At 41.7% G+C, this 12,544-nt stretch overlaps 1 protein-coding gene across 1 annotated transcript; it reads right to left on the bottom strand.

The window, feature by feature from the left end:
- Positions 1–8,153, bottom strand: nus1 (NUS1 dehydrodolichyl diphosphate synthase subunit). The gene is made up of 5 exons (XM_058613532.1): positions 7,585–8,153; positions 6,439–6,567; positions 2,777–2,929; positions 900–999; positions 1–536 (listed from the first exon to the last, which is right to left on the bottom strand). The coding sequence occupies exons 1-5, from the start codon at positions 7,982–7,984 to the stop codon at positions 446–448; spliced, it is 873 nt and encodes a 290-aa protein (XP_058469515.1). The 5' UTR covers positions 7,985–8,153; the 3' UTR covers positions 1–445.
- Positions 8,154–12,544: the final 4,391 nt, after the last annotated feature.

Raw genomic sequence — 12,544 nt, 5'->3', positions numbered from 1 at the left:
AACAAACACAGATCACATTTATTTGTCTTATTTACACATGAGTAACCACTATGTCCCTAATCTCAACTCCTGTGGTGCTGCTAGTTGAACTTCTCCCTAAAATGCAGCTGTATTTCCCAGGATGGCACAAAGCCTCTCTTTTTCTTCTTTGTTGTCTGCTGAGTGAAGAATGCAAGTCATTTTTCACAGCAGCTGGAGACTGAATGACAGAGTCTGTGAGAGGACAGAGCCGGGTTTGTATCTCTCTCTGTCAGAGAACATGTTCTACGAGTCCTGGAAATTTCACTTTGTTAGAATTCCAGAACTGATGACAGGAAGTGAGCTGCTGGCCGTTCTGGCTTCCTCGCCTTTAGTCTGTTAGAGATCCAGGATATGGGGACAGGGCCAGTGAAGGACACAGCAAGGTCCTGTCCACACTCTCCCCTGACTGTTGACCTGAAGAAGGTCACTGGCCGAGCCGCTGCTGACAGGCACTGTACCGCTGAAGGGCCCCCAACAAGTCCTCATAGGACAAGTTTCTGTGGGAGGGCAGGGAGCTGAGGACAGAGCAGAACACACATGTCACACACAACACACACAAAGCTCAACAGCGCCATCTACTCTTCAGTTTCCTGACTTGTGTGTAGCATATTATTATTATTCATCAATGAAATTTTATTTGTATAAGACCAAATCACAACATACATTATTATCATAAGTCTCTGTACATAGACAACATCATGGAGAGCAGAGAAAGCCAACATTTTACACAATGAGCAAACACTAGGGGGCAGTGGAGAGAAAAAAGAAGAAATCTCGACTCAAATGTGCAGCATCTGCCTCGACTGGTTTAGGTGACACAGGAGAGGTGGGGGACAGAAAGGACAAGAATGAGGTCAGGTAGACAGACGGTAACTCACATGAATTCAGTGAGTCTGATGTGCCAGGGGAGGAAGCCCAGCGTGCTGTTCACGGAACCAAACTTCACCACAAGCTCAGGGTCAGGAATATTCTTTGACTCTGGAGGAAACACAGACAGGAAGCATGTCATCAGCACAACACACAACAAGTGTCGTATGTGCGGATTCCATGTCAGGGTCAGGATAAAGACACCATCAGGTTTGGCTTAAAGGAGACATATTATACCCTATTTCCCCAAGTTAAAATAGTTCCCTGGTGTCCTAATGAACATGTCTGTGACATGCTTTGGTCAAAATACCATAAGGATGAAGAACCATAGCAGTTCAATAACCCTGCTAAACCCGCCCCGTTTTGTGCCTGGTCCCTTTATATGCAAATGAGACACAGGCAAACACACACCCACTTCTTCCAGGGGGTTTCTCCTTTTTACTGCACTCACTCCCTCAGCTCGTGTTCCCTTCGCTCAGACTGAGTCTGTGCTCCGGTCATGGAGGACGTACTGAACAAATATTTTTAATTAGGACGTGTCAGAATGGTCAGTTATGACCTCTATGTGACCTTTTCTTAACAATGTGTGTGTTTGTACGTCGGTGAAATACGGTTGCTGGCTAAATACGGCGACCGCTGGCCGCAGTCTGATGTGAAGTGGTGCGAACACACGAACACACGTTTGCTGACTTTATCCGGCACATTAGCTTCATATATAAAATCCTCTGAGGCTGGAAGTTTGTGTAAAACACTGTGCTCCACTGTGCAGCCACCAACAGCACACTTGTCCCTCCACGTTGACATGATACCGCTCTTCCTCCCTCGCCTGCACTCTCGCATTTTATAGGGACAAGGTGGAGCTAAGGTGGAGCTAAGGTGGAGCTCTCGAGGTAAACTTACTGGTGGGTGGTAACATTCGCAGTGAAATGCACATGCTGCCGTCATAAGCACAGGGAATTCAACATCGCGTGTTTTATGGCCTATACTTACACTAAGGGGAACCACGAAAACATGACTGAGTATTCTTTTTCCACACTTTGGCGACTGGTAGGGCCTCCAGAGTCCCAAATATAAGTATTGAAATGGTTAAAAAGTTGATTTTGCATAATATGTCTCCTTTAATGAGTTTCAGTAGTACGAGTGAGTGTGCAGTAGAAACATGTGGAACCAAACCCTTGACCTGACGGGAACTTAAACCGGCAACCTTCCAGGACAACTTCCCGTTCCACTTGGACATGGGCTGCCCAGACAATATTGATAATAATTAGACTGATAATACAGAATTAAGTAATTATTATAGTATAAATGAATTGGGGATGCAAACTTATTGAATGTATTAAATGATCCACCATAGTAATCAATATTGTGCATAATCCAAATTTAGTTTCAAACAGAGCATTTGTTTGTTTCCTTTTGTAAACAGATAATCACAGATAATGATACCAAAGAATCCACTTAATGCATATTTTGATTCCACATAATTGCGCTACAGTATTGAATACAATAGAATAGAATTTATACTTTATTAATAACTTTATTAAGAGAAATTGTTTCTCTGCATTTGACCCATCCCAGAATTAGGAGCAGTGGGCTGCTACACTGAGTAGCGCCAGGGGAGCAATGGGGGTTGGGTACCTTGCTCAGGGGTACCCCAGCCCCTTTGACCTGGTGGGGACTTGAACCGGCTACCTTCCGGTTACAAGCCAAGTTCCCTTTTCCACTTGGCCACGGGCTGCCCCAAACAGATTTCCAATACTTCTGTTCTTCATTTTGATCATCGCTCCTTTTTTGTTTGTTTAAAATATTGCACTGAGCAGCTCTGTAACATTAAAGTATCTGATGTGGACCCAGTATCAGCAGATACTCAATAGTAAAAAGTCTGTGGTACCTCTGAGCAGTATATCCAGCATGGTGACGCTGATGTCTTTGGAGCTCCTCTCTTTGCTCTCCACAGAGCGACAGAGCTGCTGCGCTGCCTGGACGATGCTCTGCTTCCCGTCCTCTGGAGACAACACCTTCACTGTCGGCCTGCAGGACACCACTGACACACACACACACACACACACGATAACCTTCAATCCACATAAATGATGTACCTTCACAGGGTCACAGATAGTGACAACCTGCTGGTTCTGCATGTTTGAAGTGGGATGTTGTCCATGCTAACACATCAGTAAGAGTCAAACGGTTGTCAAACATGATACATGGTAAGAATATGATAGATTTTGCAACACCAATCATTGGTCATCTTATGTTGCAACTGAAGTATTGTTGAAAAAAGGCACTTAATGGTCAGGCCCCTTCATACCTGAAAGAACTAGTCTTACCTTATCATCCTAACAGATCACAGGTCGCAAAATACAGGTTTACTTGTGGTTCCCAGAGTCTAAGAGCAGAACGGGAGGCAGAGCCTTCAGTTACCAGGCTCCTCCCCTTTGGAACCAGCTCCCAATGACAGTTCAGGAGGTGGAGCCTCTCTATGTATTTATTTGTCAAGTAGTTTTAACTGATCTACTGTTCGGCGACATCTCTTCCTGTGACGGCACTCACCTGACCAATCAACGCATAGTACCTACTCAGCATGCTTTTGGAACCTCGCCGGAGCAGGTACTAAAAATAGTACCTGGTACCAGGTTACTATGCTAGTGGAAATGCTACTTGCCGTGGCGAGGCGAGTAGAGCCGGTGGAAATACGCCATTCGTTATGCTATAGACCTACACTGCTGGGGGCATTATGTGATGCACTCACACTCAAGGTAAGAATATGACTTCATTATATGTCATTAACCTTGTTCTCACTCTCCTGATCCAGTTTTGAGGCTATTTTTATTATCATTATCATCATCATCATCATCATCATTATTATTATTATTATTATTATTATTATTATTATCATCATCATCATCATCATCATCATCATCATTATTATTATTATTATTATTATTATTATTATTATTATCATCATCATCATCATCAAGTTGGTTTCAGTATAATTTGTTTCAATTTCTGCTGCTGCTTATATAAATGACATTATAGTTGTATAAACCTGTCATCACTGACTCTAACGTTCCTGTCTAAACTTATGACTTGATACAATTGTTGTATATCTGCTCCTGGTCTCTCTCTTTTGTCCCACCTCACCTGTCTCACCTCTGTCTCCACTTCCTTGCCTCTGTCCCCATTTTTCCTCCAAACCCCAAAATAGTGTGCAAGACTTCAGTACCTGCTCCTAAAACCTATCCATGATTGTACATGATAGAGAGTGTTATGGGGCAGGATTCACTCAAACAAATAACTGGTAAATTAGACAGAGGTTAGTTTCATTAATAATCTGCCAGTGTCAGTTTCTGACTTTAGTTCCCTGGAAAACTTGTCTGCTCCTGTAACCGTTTCTTCTCATTAAGTGTCTGGAAACAGTGGAAGTGCAGTTCTTTGGTGCTTTCCCATTACACAGTTCTAGCACGACTTTGCTCCACTCTAATTGGTTTGGTATCAGGCATGTTGTTTTCCATTACTATAGCACCTCCTCAACATGGGCGGGGCTGCCGTGGTGTTGTTTCATACGCGACACAAACACACAAAGTAGTTCCATTAAAAAAATGAGTTCAGTACTTCCTCCATGACCGGAGCACAGACTCTGTCTGATACAGTCACTGGACTGAACTATGGCTCACGAATGCCAACTTCCAGCAGTGCTGTCGCTAAATACAAATAGACTCCACCATTAAATAATGTTTTAGAAATTTCCTTTGCTAAATGTTGGAGATTAACACATGTTTCTGTAAGATTTTGAAGTCTTTTCAACATGGCATTGTTTAAGTTTGAGTACGTCACTCTGACCAATCAGTGGCCGGCAGTCTGTTGACGTCACATTTTAGTATCGGCTCAGCTCACTTAAAACCTCGTCGGACTAGGTAATGGAAAAGCAAGAAGAGTCATAAGGATATTAGGAACTCTGAAAATGTTTCATTCAAAATAGTTTAATTGCACCTCTTCTGTGCACATCAGTAATCTTAGCAGCTCTCAGGTTTTAGTTGTAGTACTGTTCGATGCAACAGAGGCACACCCCCAAAAACACAACCTCTGGCTTCTTCCATGCATTTTTCAAGCATCTTTAGATGCTGCATGTGAAAGTCCCGGTCAACTGGTCCATTTATGAGTCCATACATTCTGGCTCGACTAAAATTCTCATTGGTAGACTTTTTGCTGTGTTCATTTCATACAGTCTATGGTTAATTTGATTTCATCAGGAGGAATGTACCAAGTGCTAAGGGGGTGTTTTCAGAGCACCCCTGTTTCACAGGTAACAGCGTGTCTTCAGAGAACACCCCCCTTGTCTTCACTATTTTGGTTTAGCCCAACCCACTAGACAGATACTAGATTGAACACGGTATATGCAGGAATCCTGAAGTTAATTTCAATACCTTAAGACTTTTTCAAGACCTTATTGCCACTTCAAGCTGCAATCAGCAATACATATTTAACTTACAAAACAGTTTTAGTTTGCAATAAAATCTATAGAGCACAACCATACAAAGGAACAAAGCGCGAAAGAATAAATTAAACCAAAAGGCAAGGTTGTTGATGGCGTCATTGTACTGCTGCTTAAAGGACGGTGCAAGACCAAATCTAATGACGTATCCGGTTTTGTCCTTGCCACAGGTGAACGTCTGTGCTACGGCCAAATCCGGAAACATTGATTTAAAAATGTCAGCGATGCCTTCGTTAAAATTCAATGAGTGGTGGTTCACCGCAGTGTTCAGACACCAGATTACCTCCACGCGTAGCGCTGGTGTGCCGCCCATAGCCACCCAGATGTCGGCAGACAGCTTTCGTATTACTGAGTTGTGTTGTTGTCACTGGTGGAGCACAGAAAATAGCGACAGACAACTGCTTCTGCTCTCTGCGGCCCGTGCACATGCGACAGCGTTGATGCCCATTGAGGCTACGCTTATCTTCTTTCTGCAATATATACAAAAAGCCTCCCGGTTGTTCTCAACAGGCTTCCGCCATCGCTGAAATTCAGGACTCTCCCACCAGGAGTCCGCAAACTTACATTTTCTCATGTCTGACAATTTAAGAGTTTATTTTGTGCGATTTTGGGATATTATTTTTTGATCTTGCTGGGCGAGCATGCCTGCGCATAGTTGTTTTTAACAAACATGGGGAAGAAAATGAATTTTTGCAGTCAAACTCTATGGACAAAATTTGGCATATTTCATTGTTTTAGTCTAATAATTGTTGATTCATTTTACAACTGCAGGCATAACCCGCCCGAAACAATGGCAGCAGTCTGTGAGGACATGAGACAAATCATCTAAATATTCCTCAACAGTTCTTGTGCTGATATCACTAGTTGACATAGTATATTTTTAGATGCGTTCATGATGTAAATCCCTGTCAGAGCCGTCAGACCCCATAATGTGACTGTGTGAGCAGGGTTAGGTCCCCACATTAGTAATACCTGGACACACACGCACGCATCTGTTGAACTGAAAAACAACTGTAGACTATTAAAGTGCTGAAAGAACAGCAGAACTACACCCTTACCATTGTGGTGTTTGTCAGTGCCATTGCTCAGGAACTCCACATTGTGCTTAGATCCATCTCCACCAAGAAATTTCTGCTGCCTCCTCTCTATCTCCTCTAGCAGGCGGGAGTTGTTCTTTTGAAAAATACCTGAGGGAGAGAGATCAGTGTCGATATTACATGTGTAATACAAGTGATACACAAGCATAAATCCAACTATGTAACATTAATTGCATTCCCTTGTGACCGTAATCAATTCAAGATACTGTTTGTTCTATAACTTTACCTTGAATAATTGTAATTAATATGTTTATTCAAATGTGATGATCGGACGTGACAAATAATAGAAAACACTTGTGTTCTGTACTCGGGTGTGTCCATGTAAACAGGAAATACAGTCATACAGATATTTAACCATCTCATATTCAAGCATAGTTAAAGTATATAAAGAATATCATAGTATGGTGGTTTGTAAGTGTCTGACTCAGATTTATAATGTGACAGTGTGTCCTTTACTCATGAACTTCAACATATTATTTACCATTATACGATCACATTTTGTTGTACAGTATTGTTTTTAATTGCCATACACACATGTATTGAACTGTAAGGCTATGGCAATAACAGTCACTTGACGTCCATGCCAATTGAAACAGAAATGTGGAACAAACTTCCATAACCTCGAGTCACATGAGGAGGGAGGAGACTTTTCCTGCTTGTTTGACTTATGGTCAGTGACACAGTGAACTCCACTCTGATCAAACACAAGGAAAAGAATGACGTGATACACCAACAGCAGGGATTAGACACTTGTTGTTATTACTGCAGATACATTGATGTTAACATATGCAGTGAAGGACTTTGAAACACCAATACAAACTAGGACACAAAGTGTTCTGCTTTGATGTTATACATACAATTAGTTGACGATGCTGCCAAACAGCTGATTTGTGTGTTGCACTCGTGCATGTAGGAATGTTAGGAATGACGAGCATTTACGGTTGAAATGTTATTGATGTGAAGTACCTCATACTCCCGTTATCTAAATAACTTCATGAGTTTGAGTTGTGATGCTCTTCTCATCCCACTGGGTTAAATGTATTCTATCACACTGTTGTGGACAGGTGAATTAAATAAAGACATACAACCAGCATAGGGAGTGTTTACCGTGATTGTCATAAACGCTGACATAAGATATTCCCACAGCCACACACCACACCACCAGGTTGGCTATGTCAGAGTAGCTCGGCTCTTCTTCCGCCACCAAAAGGCCGATGTGGACCGGCAGCTTCTCTAGAGATCTGCCGTCGGACAGACATCGAGAGCGGTGAGTGGAAGTGCCGCTGCCGGGTAGCGTGTTAGCGTTCGCACCGGTGTTGCGATTCAACTTCCTCTGGTGGTCCGGGAAGCCAGCAAGGGCGACCGGCAGCAGCAGCGCAGCCACCGCCCGCTCCCACATCCGGCCCTTCCAGCTCCGAAGCCGGACACGGAGCCAGGAAACAAGGGCTCTGTTGACGTGGACCAAAACTAGCAAGAGCCGCCATAACATGCCGCACATCAGCGCCATTACCCCGAAGGAATTGCACGCCAAAGTCTTACCAGACAGCGGTGAAATGAGCACCAGAGGCGCCGAGTCGCCAACACTGTCCGTTTGCTAAATGTGATTCAGTGGTGCCAACGGCTCACTCTGCCGACCGCCATCTTCCCCTCGCATTAGCAACCTCTGACCTGTGAACCCTCGGCGTCACCGTCATACACGGAGCTTGTTGATTGGACAGGATGACAATGACGTATTTGACGTTACTAACTACGCATTTGACGTTACTAACTACGCATTTGACGTTACTACAGAGCCATCTGTATACTTCCTAGATTCTCCAAAGTAACTGAAAGGATTGTGTGTGACAAGCTTTAGACACTGTAAATATAATGTTCTGTTGTCAAAGTTGAACTTTTCGTCTAGACTCGAACATGGATGGAGTCTTATATAGATTCAAGACAGCAGTGCACCAGAATTAATGATGCATGCTCTTCTTTTGCTAATAGCACCATTGGAGTCCCACACGGATGATTTGCCCAGAAGTGCATATACAAATGTATGCTGACACATGCTAAGGATAGAGATCAGGCTGCATCAACACTCACTGCAGTACGACACACAGTCTGGTTAATTAGCAGCTGTCTGACTCTCAATGTCAGTAAAACAGTTGCTATGTATTTCTCAAGATAACAAGATAAACACAGCAACAACCTGATATTTTTGTCAAAGGAGAGGGGATTAAAATTGTTGACAACTTCAAATACATGGGCACAATTATTGATTCTAATCTAACTTTTAAAAAGCATATTAAAATGATATCCAGAAATGTCAGAGCTATTTTAATTAATTATAGACATATTAGGCATCAATTACCTATGCATGCTGCTGAATTATTTATGCATTCAATTATCCTCTCACATCCGTCATATTGTGCTACAAGCTGCTCCCAGGCAGGTGTGACTATGCTGAAACCCGTGTACACCCTTTACAAACAGGCTGTGAAAGTTTGTAATATCTAGTGACATCTTATGGAGAGCCAGCTCAGTCAAAATTAAATAAATAATTAAAACCAGAAAAAAACAAAACAGAAATAAATAAATGAATAATTAAATATGGCTATGAAATAAATAAATCAATAAATCAATAAAATTATTCTTTTCAGGAGACTTTTATTTCCAAACACCACTTTTATTTATTTCAGGATACTTTTATTTTTAAGCCCCGGTTGGAGCGAGGGTCTTTCTGCATGGAGTTTGCATGTTCCCCCCGTGTGTGCGTGGGTTTTCTCCGGGTTCTCCAACTTCCTCCCACATTCCAAAAACATGCAATATGGGGATTAGGTAAATTGGTCACTCTAAATTGACCGTAGGTGTGAATGTGCGAGTGAATGGTTGTTTGTCTCTATATGTGGCCCTGCGATGGACTGGCAAACTGTCGCCCTATGTCAGCTGAGTTTGGCACAGCACCCCCTGGGACCCTCCTGTGGACGATAAAGCAACGATATACACAGCACATGACTTACAAAAGTACCATAGAAACAATACCAGAAGAAAGCACCGCTTCTCTCTCCCTCTGTGAGTGTGTGTGTGTGCATGAGAGAGTGGGAACAGAGAGAGAAGTCTATGATATCTTTAAACATTGCTTTGTAAAGCACTCACTCCCTGCACCAGATTCCAAAGAAAAGTACAGTTCATTTAGCTTCCAGAAACAAACACTTATTACACTATTGTCTAACATGAGGCTTTGGGGAAAAGGTAGAAATATACACACTGCCAACTAACTAAAGGTTAATGAAATTCAATTAAATATATAATATAATGTATATAACATTTGTATAGCGCCAAATCTAAAGATAAATGCTTTGATTAATTGAATTGAATTAATCAAAGCATTTATCCTTCTCATCCAGCAACAGGTGTTCTCAGAATAGAACAAGGTCCTTAGAGGGTCAGTAAAATCCCTCATGGAGGGAATAAGCTGACTTTCTGAAGAAAAGAAAAACATAAAGGAAGCAAGGCAGCATGAGGGTCAATCTGGTCGGAGAAAACAGCAGCAGCTCCTGAGTGGTTTGAGGAAGTCCACTGCAGCTGGGATGTTCAGGCCTCTTATTCAGATTCCTTCTGGGCAGGACCAATCAGCTCCCAGGATCCACCTAGACTCACTCACACATGTCATTCACTCACACATGCACACCTGCAACCCATCTCACACTCACATGCAGGCACATACACACAGGGAAAAAGCAGTCACGGCCCTGGGGGCATATTTAAAATAATGTCCATGGTAAATATGTTATGACAATAAAATTATTAAATGCCCACATCATCACATGTGGAGCGATAGGCGTCAGATACGCCGGGGACATGTCCACTGCACTATTTATGATCAACAATTTTGTCCACCAATTTATCATTAACATTTGAACTACCTGAAATAATGTACAATGTATAATGTAGAAATACCATAGTGGTTATTTTGACTGTTCATAATTCATTTGCATATCATTTCAATAATCAAAATACAATGTGAAAATAAATAGGTGTGTAATGTGAATACAGGTGAAATTGAAGCCGCTCTTTTTTTCATTTATAGCTCAATAGTAATTAATTATTTCTTTACACTTAAAACTGTTAATTTAATTAATGAATTAATGAATTAATGCATTAACATATGTATATCAAATCATTTCACTTCTCTCTTGCCGCTCCTGTCGGGGCTAGCGCACCATGACCTCGGGCTTGAAAAGCATGTTGTCCGGATATTCCATACAGTCTCATCAACTTATATCACAACAACAACTTGGACAATGGCGTCAGTTTGTCAAACAAGAAACATCTGTTCTTCCTTGACGTGCCATGTCCATAATGGATCCTCATGTTGTATAACTATCCTGCGTCTAACCCCCAGAATGACCTTTCTCCTCAGGGATCTCATGTTTGCTTCTTAATGTCCACCTTTAATACATTAAAGAATTAAAGCTTAGCTGTGTTAATGTGTTCATCTAAGTTCATACACTTCCAAACCTATACTTACAGAGGCAGCAGTGTGTGTTCCATTAAAAAAGCACATTTTATCTATGGACATTGGTGTGAGAGAGTGAGCGGTTTACCTTCATCTTCTTTGTTCAATGGTGGTTGGTAAACAGCTTTTAAGAGCGTCAATGCCACCTTCTGGAATGGAGTGTGGATCAGAATAGCGTCAAAGAAAATCTTGACCTCAGCTCTGTACCTTCCAAAACCCTAGAAACTACACTACATCTCCAGAACATGTCCGCAAAATTATGACTCTATTAAAATTTGTTTGGTATATATGTCAAAAATCTTTGAGTGGTCATCAAGACCAGAAAAGTGCTATATAAATACAGGGCATTTACCATCAAGTCCAGCAGCCTTTCAGTTGCCTAATTCCTGTTACTTTTCATTCTTGAATCACATATATAATATAGAGTGCCTTCCACTAACCCACTCTTGCACCCGTGGTCTGTTAGCTTTCATGTTTTTATCTGGGCTGTGTTTTGCTTTTATTCATTTGTTTTGTAATTATTTATTTAGCTTTTGTCATTTCTGTGTACTATGTTCCCTGTGAATTCCCATGCTTTCATTTAACTATTTTAATCGATTTGATGTCTTATGACATGACATTTTAGATATATAATATGTGATTGTTATGATTATGTGAAGCACATTGGGCTACTGTTCTGTGTATGAAATGGGCTATATGATAGATAGATAGATACTTTATTCATCTCACAGAGAAATTCACATATATATCAATAAAACATGACTTGACTTGACTTGTTCCTTGGTCCAACATTTTTGCATTTCATCTCTTTATACTATGGTCCCAGCTCGTGACGCCACGGCACAGGTTAGGTTGGTTTTCCACTACAAAAATAGTACCTACTCAGCGTGGGCAGATTCATCACTGCGCGGCTGCATGAAACTGCCGTGACTTTGTTTTACACACACAAACTAGTGACGAGTGACTTAAAGCAGTTGTTTTCAGTGTAAATGAATCATTAGAATATTTGTTACACTTCGTCTGATACAGTCACTGGACGGAAAAACAGCGGCAGGGTTTGTGATGTGATCAGCAGTGCTGTCACTAAATACACCAGACTCCTCTGTTAAATACTGAGATTTTAGACATTTCCCTGGTAATTGTTGGAGAACCCATGTTTTTAGGATTGTTAAGTCTTTGTAACTGATCTACAGTTCGGCTTGATTCTTGCGTCAGACGTCTCTTGCTGTGACGGCACTGTGACCAATCAGTGGCCGACAGTCTGTAGTGTCACGTATAGTATGTACTCAGCGCGCTAGACCGGGTACTAAAAAAAATACTTGGTACCAGGTACTTTTTTTAGTACCTGGTACCAGGTACTATGCTAGAACACAGGCTCAGTCTTGAGCAGGCCAGCAGGGGGAGCACAAAGCCAGCATTCACTAAATGACAGTCCCTCATACAACCACAGTACAACCAAGCACACAAAAAGTGTTGTATTAATAATCCTTTGAAAATGAGAACTTGTGATTAAGTTATGCTGACCTCAGTGTTGATGTTTAGCCACAAGGTGGCACAGTCGTTTGC

This window comes from Solea solea, chromosome 17, assembly GCF_958295425.1.
Source record: "Solea solea chromosome 17, fSolSol10.1, whole genome shotgun sequence".
In the NCBI taxonomy this organism is placed as follows: domain Eukaryota; kingdom Metazoa; phylum Chordata; class Actinopteri; order Pleuronectiformes; family Soleidae; genus Solea; species Solea solea.
The sequence above is the reverse complement of the archived record's forward strand: the minus strand, read 5'-3'. Positions and strand labels throughout refer to the sequence as shown.